The 12,643-nt window shown below is 40.9% G+C and overlaps 1 protein-coding gene across 3 annotated transcripts; it reads right to left on the bottom strand.

Annotated features, from left to right (window-relative positions):
• Positions 1-1,543: 1,543 nt before the first annotated feature.
• LOC113981996 (E3 ubiquitin-protein ligase Topors-like) lies at positions 1,544-3,634 on the bottom strand. 3 transcript variants are annotated; one of them, XM_027709790.2, is made up of 2 exons: positions 3,562-3,634; positions 1,544-2,244 (listed from the first exon to the last, which is right to left on the bottom strand). In XM_027709790.2, exon 2 carries the CDS (start codon positions 2,239-2,241, stop codon positions 1,825-1,827), a length of 417 nt encoding a protein of 138 aa, XP_027565591.1. In that variant the 5' UTR covers positions 2,242-2,244; positions 3,562-3,634; the 3' UTR covers positions 1,544-1,824. The 3 variants fall into 3 exon arrangements, with proteins under 3 accessions (XP_027565591.1, XP_027565595.1, XP_039240499.1); XM_027709794.2 differs by lacking the exon at positions 3,562-3,634 and adding an exon at positions 2,512-3,092; XM_039384565.1 differs by lacking the exon at positions 3,562-3,634 and adding an exon at positions 2,892-3,092.
• Positions 3,635-12,643: the final 9,009 nt, after the last annotated feature.

Genomic DNA, 12,643 nt, shown 5'->3' with positions numbered 1-12,643 from the left:
ATGAGATACATTGGTTCAACAATATTGACTTTGAGCCAACACTATCGAAGAGTTGTAATTTGTTCATTCTCTGTTTTAGTGCATTTTTCACCCATATTTTAAAGTAGGTAATCTGTAATCAGTGATAACTTCATCACAGCTATTGTTAGAAATGTAAGGGACCCAGTAGTTGGTTCTTGCCTTATTTCGACAGGTTAACTCTGCACAACCTCATACCTAGTGAGGTAGTAGAGGGAAGAAGGTTACCTTCTGCTTCTATTTTCTTCAGGATACTGAAGGCTAGAGATGGCGATTAGATGTATAGACATCTTATTCAACAATTTCCCAGTCTAAGACCATCATCAAAGTAAAAAGTTTTGTCTCATTTTTAAATGGAATTTTGTGCATTTTACTAGGCTGGGGACAGGGAGGGATCCCTCCCTGGCCTGCTTGGCGGCATTCCCCTTTCAGAGCACCCCAGGAGGCTGTTGGCTTTTTGGCTACCAGGGCACACTGACAGTGCTGTTTGCATGTTGGTGTCCCCAGGACCTCCAGGCCCTTTCCTGCAGATCTGAGATGGATCCCACAGGAACACGACACAGGGACCTCTCTGGCTGTGGGGGTCTCTGCCAGCAGGACTGGGGGGACCCTTGAGGGATGTTGGGCAAGAATCTATGGAGCTGCTCAGACTCTATGAGAGGGGGTTGTTGCAGAGCTTGTGCAAAGGTTCAAGGCTGGTTCTGGTGTGTCTGGGGAAAGGATTAAAAAGCAAGGGACTGGGAAGGGCTCAGCAAGAATGGGGGGGGACGGGACAGAGGCATGGCAAAAATATGCTTTGTTTGCATTGCAGTCTGCTCCTTGACTGGCTCCTGAAGGCCCAGGATGCTCAGAGTTTAGAGCTTTGCTGCCTGACAGAGACCAAGCCAAGGTGTGCAGATCATTCCCTGGCAGTGTCTTCTGTGAAGCCTGTTCCCAGAACACCAGGATAGCTTATCTTGCATTCCTGCCATGGCCATGGGATTTGGGGCTGGAGGAGCCAGGGTGCTGCTGTAGAGAAGTGGCAGAGGAAGGCTCAGAGGGCTGTGACAGGTGGATGACTGGAGCCATTTGGGTGTAGAGGTACCAGCAGGGAGAGGGCTGTCAGCATGGCCTGTGTCCATGGACCTGGCTTTGCTTCAGGTCAGGTGGCCTGGCTCATGGCCACAGGGCTTGGACAACCATCTCTGCTGCTTAGAGTGGCAAGGCTGGGAGAGTGTGAGCCAAAGGGGCTCTGTTGCAGCATTTATATTAAAATAGTTCGCGGTACACTCCAGACATTTTCCCCTTTTGTTTACCTATGCTGTTGAAACACTGCTAAAAAGCACTGCCTGCAGTGGTTTTCTTTGGTTTTGAGAGAAATATGCTCCAGAAAGCTTCTGATTATGTTCAGTGTCCACAAAGTCTATAATCTTCCAGCACCAGCACAACAAATTGGAGAACCTCAGCCAGCAATTAAGTTCCATACAGCTGCTTGCCACCCCCACCCCCTTAGGGAGGAGAATTGGAGAGAAAAGGATAAACCTTGTGGGTTAAGAGAAGAACACTTTAATAATTTTAACAATAACAATAACAATGCTACTATGACTAATAGTAAGAATAGCAATTAGTGGATTCATGTGCAGTGTACCAAGTGGTTTTGAAAGATGCACGCTCTGGAAAGATTGTGGATGTTCATTCACGTTGCATGAAGGCCATAAGCTGCGCTCTCAGCAAGTCCAAGTGGATGACAGGTCCATCGGCAGGGCTGGCTTAGCATCCCCCTGCAGTCTGTGGGGCAGAGGTGTCGGAGTTCCTTGGAGCCCTCCCTTAGTCCCTCTCTGCCGGCCCCCTTCTCCCAGCAGTGGGATTGTTGTTGGGCCGTGGGCGCAGGTGGTAGCGCCACTGTGGGGATCTGCTGCGCACCCTCTGTCTGGCTGCGGGACTCTGCTGGCGGGAGGACGAGGCAACCACGCACTCCTGGTAGTCGTCGTCCGCTCTCACCATGTGCAGGATGCGGCTGAAGTGCTGCCGGCAGAGCGGGCACACGGCGTGCACGGCAGCCCACTGCTGGATGCAGCCGAAGCAGAAGGTGTGCAGGCAGGGGATGATGTGGGCTGTGTCGTCCATGTTGTCCAGGCAGATGGGGCACAGGCCTTCTGCCACTGCCTCCCACTGCCTCTGGCTCGTACCGGCCGTCGTGGCCGAGCCGCTCTCCTGCAGAGCCTCTTCGGCTCCGGGTGCCATGTTCTGCCAAGACACGTGCACAGTGCCTGAGCTTCTCTGGCGCCAGGAACGGAACAGCAGAGAAGGCCCAGAGAGTGGGGAGAGAGGGGAGACAAAGGCCTCCCACAGGGTCTCCTTGCAGGCCCAGAAGTGACCGCCAGCCCCACAGCTGCCTTCCACGTGTGCCTGCCCCCTCCGCTGCCCCAGGCACGCTGCCCCCCTTCCAGGACAAACCTCCCACTTGGCACTGCCCCCGGGACAGCCAGCTGGACTCAGGCTGGCACAGGGTACCTGCAGGAGGCGGTCAGGGAAGGAGGAGCTGTCTGGGAGCCCTCAGTGGTGCCCTCCTCAAGCTGAGGTGCTGGGACAGCCCCTGCAGGACCCGCAGCCCCCGCACAGGCCACGTCTCTGCACAGCGGCAGCACTGCCAGCGCAGGGCCACGGTCCTGCTGGAGGTCACACACTGCGTGTGGCACTTGCAGGAGGCCAGGGCCAAATGTACCGACTGCAGGAGCCTGTGGCACCCCGGCTGTTGCCTAGTGAGGACAGCGAACACCCCAGAGGGGGAAAGCCCCTGTTTCATGGCATGTCAGCCACTTTGGTGGCCTTAAACCCCCCAGTTTAACCTTAGGCTTGTCAAGCCCTGTGGTGAGAGTCTGGTGCCCCTGCACCTTCTCCAGGCTGAACTATCTCAGCTCTCGCAGCTTTTCCTCATGAGAGAGAGATTCCAGTTCCTTCACCGTGTTTGTGGCCCTTCCCTGGGCTCTCTCCAGTAGCTCCTCATCTCCCTTGGACTGGAGAGCCCAGAGCAGGCACAGCACTCCAGGTGAGGCCTGGTGAGGCCGAGGGCAGGGACACACAGCTGGCCCATGTCCCACCCGGTGTCTCCCAGCCGCCTCGGGGCCTTCTCTGCCAGGCCGCTGCCTGCCCAGCTGCCCCACGTGTTGGTGCACAAGGTTATTCCTCCCCAGATGCAGCATTCAGCATTTTCTTTTGCTGAGCTGTATGAGGTTCCTTTTTGGCATATTTCTGCAGCCATTTAAATAAAATTATTAAAAGAAAATAGTTGTTTTGGAAAATGCTAGTAATTAGGCAATAGTAAGAATGTCTAGAGTAAAAGGTACAATAAGGTGGGGAAATACTATTTTTTCCTTTAAGGGAGACCAGAGGAAAGAAGAAAAAGAATGGAGAATTATATTTTCATTCTTCTCAAGGGCAAAATGGTGGTGGGGGATTGAGATCTAGTTGTATTCTCTGCAGGGTGAAACAAAGCAATTGTACTGGTATGTCACTGCTCTCTTTTACACTACTCCTGACTTTGAGAGGCTTTTACCACCTTACCTTTGGCCTTCAGAAGGTACAGACATCTCTAAATTGGACACTGGACCTCCTGCACAAGTATCTTTCTTGGACTGGTTCTTCTTCTGCTGACCTGAAACAGGAGAACAGTTAATTACAGCCAAGATGCCTTTGGCTCTTTTGTTATGGGATTGACAGAAACTTACTGAGCTCTGCAGTCTTTTAGAAAAAAGAGGCAGGGACGGGATCTTAGTCAGTCACAACATGTATGTTGTACCAGCTGCCTGTTCTAAATATAACATAAATATAACCTAAATATAATATTGATGCTTCAGAGCTTTTTGGATTTTTTAACTTCTGTAGTTTTTAGAAGTAGTTGTGTAGTGAATGTAGATTTTAATGTAGCTGTTTTATATCCCTTACCCTGTAGCATAATGTTTACACATATCCAACCCTATTATCCCATTCCATATCAAGCCCTCTAAATTCTGTTAGCGTGTTTAGTCTTCTTTTCAAGGTAGAATTGTAGAAAAGCCTGGATAAGAAGATATCACACAGACACAGTGACCTTCAAGCCCAGAACTCTGGAGAAGCTCCAAGGACTGTATGTGCCGCAAAGAAGATGAAGATGAGGAAGAAGGGGTCCCAAAGACCCCAAACCCAAAGGGGTGTGTTGGGGGGCTGAATTGAGCAGAACCGAGGGTGGACAAATCTGGGATTTGATGGACCTTATCATAAAACCACAGTCTGGGGAGCGTGTGTCATGTGTATTCCTCTGGCCTCAGGACTAACTAAAGGAGTTGCTCTCTTTATCTTATATACTAAATTGGCCTGGAGTTTTTTTCTCCATGATCTCTTAAGGCAACAATATAAATATAACCTGCAGTTTGGATGACATTTGTTTTAAATCCAGTAGTAACTAGCTTTTCAGTAAACAAAACCCAGTTTTGCCCTGGGTTCTGTATGTAAGAGCTAGCACTCCAGACAGACAACTGAGAAGGTATTCTGCAGTGAGGATCACCCTGCTCTACCTGGGACTGAAAGATGCACATAGGAAGGGCCATGCGTAGGAAACCTGTTAAGAAAGATGATAAAAATATTTCCACTTTCAGACTACATTCAGTCAACCCTCATAACAGTAAGTTATCAACTAATATATTTAATATAGATAAATATAGACAAGTATATAGATATCTATAGATAGATACATCGATAAATATATAGATATACTGGTAGCGCAATCTTTGATGAGTGAGACTGTCTTCACTAAGACAATTGTGCATTTTTTGTTAAGAAGCAGCACCAGAATTTGACCATCTAAATGTAAATCCTATTTGAGGCAAGGCATTTTTAACCTACTACCTAAATGGTGATAAAAACAGCCTGTGTCCTGTGTCCTGCAGGACTTTACACTGAGACAGCAAATTTGTATTAGGTCATTTAAAATTAAAGCACATCTTTTGCAATAAATATTTGATGTTAAGGATGGTAGAACTGCAGGTAGCACACAGCACAACTGTAGCTTGTTGACAATTAATAATAAAAAAGGGAAGGGTTTGGGGTTTTTTCCTCAGAGACATTTACATTTTTCATCAAAGTCTGCAATCTGGAATTTGGGGGTTGGTGGATTGTGGGTTCTTTTCTTTTGTTGTTGGTGGTGGTGGTGGTTGGTTGGCTTGTGGGGGTTTTGTCTGTTTGCTTGTTTTAGTTTTTTTTGTTGGATTGAGTTGGGCTGGGTTTTTACCTAAAAGCTAAGACATGATACTTTTTCACTGATAAAGATTTTTAACGGCAGGTTCAAATAAGATGTTTAGCCCCACCCATCAGATGTACCTTCAATCTTTAGATCCTTCAATTCTTTTATGATTCTTTTGCTTGATACTTTTGCAGCTGCAATTTATACAAATTAATATTGATAAATGCAATGTACATCACTGACAGATTATACCTATAGCATCAGAGTAATTCTGCAGTCTATATCCTGTAGTGGATTCTCAAACTAATCTAACAATCTACCATATATTTTTAGGTTTAAAATTCACGAAAAAAGACCCCTGACTGACAGCAACTGACCTTTTTAAAGCATTGTTATACATACTGGCTTAAGGTTGAACTCAGATCTTTTTCTAAATAATAGAATCATAGAATCATAGAATGTTAAGGGTTGGAAGGGACCTTAAAGATCATCTAGTCCCAACTACCCCTTGCCCTGGGCAGGCACAGCTCCCACTACACCAGGTTGCTCAAGGCCTTTATAACCTACAAAATAAATATCTATCTGGAATAGTGTTCTGCGTCTCTGGAATGTTTCTGCTTCAGAAAAAAATCTCTTCAAATTTCAATGTTCATTTCTGAAAAGCATTGAGATAATGTGTAGAAGTCACTGACAATATTTGGCATGCATTACATAACAACACATATGCGATGATCTCTCACTGAAGGATATAATAACAATGTCCTAGAGAACTACAAGACCTACTATTATCTGTATTCTAAGAATGCATGTGAGTATTCAGGTGCCTTCTGCATGAGCAATGACCTCATAATAGGAAACTGTATTGCTCTGCACATGCAAATGTACTGATCAGTTTGGAATGACTTGCAGCTGACTTTTCATTTTGTCCTGGAGCTGCAAGCAGAATGTTGCAGTTGACAATAAGGCAATCACCTTATCACAGTATCTCAAAATTCATTAAGTTGCACTGATTGTCTGGTGAAAAACTTGTCATTTAGGCAGTATGTAAAAAAATTCCAAATACTTTAAGAAGGGCATGAAAGAGAGCTGGCTTTAAAAAGAGGGATAGAAACGGAAAACCCATGAAGTACTTTTGAGTACTACAAGCAGCAACTGAAACACACCACTAATTCTTGCAGTTTTGCAATAGTAATTTCTTATCTTTTTAAAGTAGTCTGTACAAGTTTCAATCAAGAGGGGAAAGTGCAGTCAATAATGAGGGGGAAAAGAGTCATAAATCAGAATGAAGTATATCACAGTAGTGACAAGGAATCTTTCTCACTTTGTCAGTTTAAAGGATATTCAATGATGCAAGGGGATTAATCATAAATTGTACTTACTGTTTTAAGATGTTTGAAAAACAGTTTGTAATAGTAGAATGCATTGAAAGTAAACATATTTCTGCTGGGGATTTCAGCTCAAATGCCACAATATTGTATTACTGCATGTGAGACAGCATGTTAAAATAAATGCACACAAAAATGAATCTGCCTGGTCTGCTTTTATTTTTCAAATTGAACAAAAAAGAAAAAGAGCCATCAAAAGTGATCCAAATAAAAGGTATTTTTTAATAGAAATTTTTACAAAAGATTTTTAAGAACATGGGGTTTAGTCTGAAAGTGTTCCTTTCAGTTTGTGAGATCAGGCAATGAAACTTCTTACACCTATACATCCTTACAAGTATCAGCCCAAATCACACTGCCCTGAATTGTGGCAATTGGTAAGATAATTAGATTTACATTTGCAAAAATAATGTTTTTTCCAATTTTGATTCTCCAGAAGTTTCAGAGAAAGGAGTCTTTTATATGATTGAAATATTACATTTTACTTTTTTTCACCAAGAAGAGCACACTATAAAAGAAATTGAGACAACACTATTGTTCTTTTCACAGTGGGCTACTGAAAAAAAATGAAACTGATCTATACAAGTCATATGAAGTGATACAAATAGTTTGTATCTTAGACACATTTAATTCAATAAACCTACTGTCAAGTTGCAACAGAAAAACTATAGCTGTAAGAGAGGCCTAGCATCTATTAATGGTAATTGCTGCCTTATTGAGCAATCAGATTATATTAATTCCTGTTGCTAGAAGCATGAAATTGTTTCTTAGAGAAGTTGAAAACAGTATTTAGTGTTTATAAATAAAGAAGAGTGTGTATAAAAGTCAAATCACAGTGCATTTGGTGCATGAAAAAAATGTATATGTGGACAGATACAAATATAAAAAATATGTGCTTATTGTTAAAGATTGCCCAGTCTTCAGGGCCTTACTTACTTACTTACTTACTTCAGGGCTGCAGTGCTTATCTAACTTAAATGTGGAGAAATATTTTGTGAGGACAGTAATGATGTCTGGTTGGATTCCTCTGTTTTTTTCCTATGTATGTATCTGTAAGTATTTTATGTTTTTCCTATTCGTAGAGAAAACCCGCAGAGATCTGTATCTTCACGGATTTTGTTGTCATCCTCAGGTGACTCAATACCTATCCATGTAAATTAATTATGCAGACAACATATTCTCAGTGTGCATCTCTATCCTAAACCACCTACCAGATGATAATACAGTTCTAGTGTTTAGATTGAAGAGGTACTTTCCTGAGGCCCTTATTTTCCCCTTTCATTATGTCAGCACCACTGCTAGCTATTAGGTCAGTGCTTTTGGTTGCGTAATGTACTGATTCAGAATGAAAAAAACAACCATTAAATACCACAAGAGGTTTCCTCACCCACCCCTATTATGTTATTGATTTGCTTGGGAGAACACTGGTAGAGTTTCCTTGCAACACTTTTACACATAGGGTTGGATCACATGAAACTATAACCTAAAATGTCAAGTGACAGCCCAAGACATGTATATAGCATCAGAGGTTATCTTTGAATTGTCCCTCACAGCTGAAGGACACAGCTGAAGGTTAATCAAAGTTGGCAGATTAGACTGATGGAGAAAAGCTGATTTTGTGTTTGTGGCTGGCTTTACTGTTAATTTTTGGTGTCAATGTTTTCTGAATCTGAAACCATTTTTGTCTAGGATAGAGACAAAAATGCTGTGTTTTAATAAGTTTTGGCAGAAATATGATATTCTTTTGTTCCTGGGAGCTGCCGTCCTTTAACTGGTGAACATCTAGAAGAAAGGTGCAAGGCAAGCCTAGCTTCCTCAAGAAATGTGGGAAACTCATGCTTTGACACTCCTTTCTACAGTTCAGCAGTTAGAAGGGAATATGCTTTTGCACATCCCTTTCAGGGATGCTCTCTTTCCCAGTTCTGCCTGCATTCCTTCTCCTGAAAAGAGCTGCTGGGTGGGAGATAACAACACCTTCCATGCTTTTTGCAGCATCTGCTGGACCTGCAAGTGATCCTTCACCTTTCCCAGGTCCTGCTTTCCTAAACAAATTGATTAATTCCATGATTTTCCAATAAAGACTTAGTTTTCTCTAATATTTCTGAAATTTCTGGTGAGAAATAAATTTGTCTGGCTTTGTTAGACTGGAATCTAATACAACGGAGAAGAGAGACAGGGAATTTAAACCATGTGTGAAACTCAGAATTGCCTGCAAAGATGCCATTGACACATCATGAAATTGTTCAGTCCCTTTAACAGTATGAATCTTATTGATAAAATATACAACTGGTAAATGAAAATGTTATGTTTAAACTCTGGTGATTGAGTGCTTCCCTTTTTATTCTCTTGCAAAAATAGTCCTTCACTTCAGCTTTAAGTTTGCAGTTATCTTGTGTCTTCTACATATGTGCTAGATTTCATTGCAAAAAAAACATGAATGGTTGAGAAATGTCTACGTCTGGACTGTACTGTACATAAAATACTTGAGTTTGGGACTCACTGGAAATGAAATATATTGCTTACCTATAATAAGTTATTTATTTTAGCTGTAAGATAGACATACTTTTTACTTAGGTTAGACACTTTCAACTTTATATGCATTTCCTTGATGAAATAACAGTTACATACAATTAATTCTCAGATTTCAGCTTCTTTCTTTAAAATAAACCAAACCAAAAAGTATCATTTCAGTCATAGTTTAAAAAATTCCAAATGGGTACACCTTTCTTTACTACAGCCTATGCAGAACAGTTTGCAAGGCAACAGCCTACATCATGCTGTCCTTTTAAAGAGGAGTTTATATTCCATATTTAGTCATTGTAGAAATTGGTATATTTAAGGAAAAAGAGACAAATAATTCTATAACTCTACATCTCCTTTAACTATTGTGCAAGGAATGCACAGAATGAGTCTGTTTGATGAAGGACTTGTCATCATTAATATATGACTCCAAAAGGAAGAATGTAACACAGGCTTAACACAGAAAGAGCTGGGGTGGACAGGGACAGCAGGAATGTGCTCAGTGCCCTAACCAATATCTCACAGTGCAGGAAGTGTCTGGATTCACAAAGCTCCTTGTGATTGCTGTACTATTTAAAAATTCCTCTTCTCTGAGTCATAATAGAAATAGGGTATTTGTACAGTAAAATAATTTTCATCTGATAGCTTGACCCTTTTTTTTAGATTTTTTTTTTTTAACAGGGATGCAGGAAGTTCATTAGCTTAAACCTGTTTAAGATAGCATAATATCTTGTATATATCTCAGGTTTGGTGCTAGTCCAGCTGCAGAAGAGCTGTTTTCTTTGGCATGTCATAAAAGGACGTGTCCTTTTCTTACTGCTTTTCTTTGTTTTTTCATGATAGTAATAATCGAACTGTTCTTCCAAGTATGTCTTGACTTATGATTTAAATGCAGTGCTTAGTTTATTCACCAGGGGTCATCAAAGGTCTGGATTTTCTTTGTCTGGTGAGGTGAACTGAAAGATGCCATTTCACAGCTTCCTTCAGGATTTGACATTTGGAAAAGTTCATGTACCCTCTTACAGCCCTGTTGCTCAGTCTATGATAACTACAGAAGGCATTCTGAAGACTTACTCCAACTATTTAAGACCGCGGTGGTTGCTTTGGCAGACAACTTGGTCCAAGAGAAATTTTTTATCACTATTATTTCTTGGTTAGCGAATAGTTTAAATGAAACTATTAGCAAATGCAAGAGCCATAACAGCTATTTGTCCCTTGCAGATATTTGTAAAAAAAAAACATGGGATAAAGTAGCAAAACTTGCATTAGGTACAAATCTGGTCTTGCTCTAGGTTCTGAACTGTTTTTACAGCAGAAAAAATCACTTTTCAGATCTGTCTGCATTATAACCTCTCACAAAGACAGTAGCAATGAAGAAAGCAGATCTGCATTTTCCTAATTAAACACTTCTAGTAACTACTTTTTCAGCATCAGGTGAAATCCATACTGCTGGGGATAAAAGATGCAGTGTAATGTCAGTGTGATTCATGTTATTGGTAGGCTTGGGTCACTAAAGCACTGTATGAAGTACATATTCTCCTGGACAAAACTCGTTGATTCTGAATTATCAGATATGCTCTCCATCAACTTCAGAGACTCGGACATAAACTGAAAAGAGTTTAACTCGCGTTGCCAGGCACTTTGGGATCTACTTCCTAATCCAAGCTAGGCAAGAGAGTCAGTGAGAGCTAAGTGTTGTGTGGCAGCAGCAAAACCAGAAGATTCAGTCTGAGTGCTTTTCTGGCCCTATTTCTGCTAGTAAATGATGGCAGCTCCCTACCCCAGGAGTCTATGGTACAGAAAATTATTTCTAAAAGGCTGAGATATCAGGTAGTATAATTAAAGGATGATATAGTTTGTCAGGAAGATAAATGATCCTGACAGATCACTGTTCAGACAATAAAAAAATGTCCTGGCATTACTCTGTCATGGCTAAAAGTTGGAGGTAACTTACTAGCTGCTCCAAATTTTGTCATTGCTTCCTATTGTATCTCCTCACTTCCATTAGACTAAATACCAAACCTGTGTTACATGGATTATTCTCTTTCCACAGGACCTCTAAATTCTCTGTAAGGCATACCTTTCTCCTGAGACATCAGCTACCTTCAAAATTTCCCCACACTTAAAGCATCCACGAACAGTAAATCATTATTTCCTATGGTTTCTGTTTCATGCTTGCATTATTTTGTATCTTGAAACAGATGCACTCATATTAAAATTCGTCCTATAAGGAGAATTTTTCTCTATAGATTTTCAGTTTCTAAAGACAAATTGGGTTCATCCTGTCAGTGAATCACTAGAGTACTGATTCATTTTCTCTTCTTTGCCCTATTTTAAGTGCATCTGCAAGAGTTATAATTATTGGTACCTATGTCACATTTGTTTAAAACTGGCCAATGGCATTCAAAAATGTTCAAGTGAGACCTGACTGACAGAAAAATTTAAAAATAGCTAAGTTACAAAAGTAAACCATAGTGTTGCCTTTACTCCCAGAAACATTCCTCAGGAAGGAGACATCTAACACAGGTACACCATTGCCTGTGAGACAATTTTTACACTCATCTTTTTTGCACTTTTGTGCTCTTATTTGTAACACATTCATAACAATTACTGCCAGCACTTTAGGTTTCTTAGGTCCTTATCTAGCTCTTTATATATATTTTTGTCTACATGTATCACTAAAATCTTCAACTGCTTTTATGATAAGGAGCTTGACAGGAGAAATTATTAAAATAGTAAAGTAAGAGAGCCATGTGCAAAAGCATACTTAAAATATAGAAAAAACCAACAAAAACATTCCCTTTTAACACAGTTTCCATATGTCCCGTATGTTCCATAAGTTCCCTTATGGACTTTTTTAAAGTCTCAAAATGATGACATACTCCTATCTCTGATTTACCAAGATGGTCACAATGGGCTCAAGGTAATCAGACAGAAAACCTACATACTTTGGCTAAGATTAATGCAGCAGTATTGATTTAACCAGCTGATTAACCATTCCTATTTCAATAAAGGATCTGTAGGTTTGTTTAATTAATAATATTAAGTGCTTGCTTTTAAAAAGCATCAATTTAATGGGTGAGGCCAAGAGTAAGAGAACTGAAGTAGGATACAGCAGTGAGTGAAATGCAACACAATACTTGGTACATTTGGTTTTTTTGAGACCAGTTTCAATACGTTTTGCAACGGATTTTACTTGGTTGGAAAATCAATGAAAGATAATTTAAATTAAAAATTAGAGGTTGTCTGATTATAATTTCATTTGTAATCTTACGAAATAAGTGTGTCATGAAGATATAAGCAGGAAAGCGTTCAGCAAATGAGTGGCTGTCATGAAATACACTCAATGTGTAAAAGAACATGCTAATAATTTCCAGTTTTTCCCATCTGCTCTGATCTTTACCTATGCAGAATTTCCCTCTTATGCTTTATAAATATATATGTTTATGGCAACTATATATGTGGTAGCAATACAGCCTCTTGCTCCCAAACAGGAAAACACTAATTAAGGTACTTCTAATGCCTT

Source organism: Pipra filicauda, unplaced genomic scaffold, assembly GCF_003945595.2.
Source record: "Pipra filicauda isolate LSUMZ 115617 unplaced genomic scaffold, ASM394559v2 scaffold35_size7292922_pilon, whole genome shotgun sequence".
In the NCBI taxonomy this organism is placed as follows: Eukaryota; Metazoa; Chordata; class Aves; order Passeriformes; family Pipridae; genus Pipra; species Pipra filicauda.
This window is presented reverse-complemented; position numbering and strand designations above follow the sequence as displayed.

Excerpts from the sequence above, each read along its gene's own strand:
- LOC113981996 (XM_027709790.2), bottom strand. The coding sequence starts at position 2,241 with ATGGCACCCGGAGCCGAAGAGGCTCTGCAGGAGAGCGGCTCGGCCACG.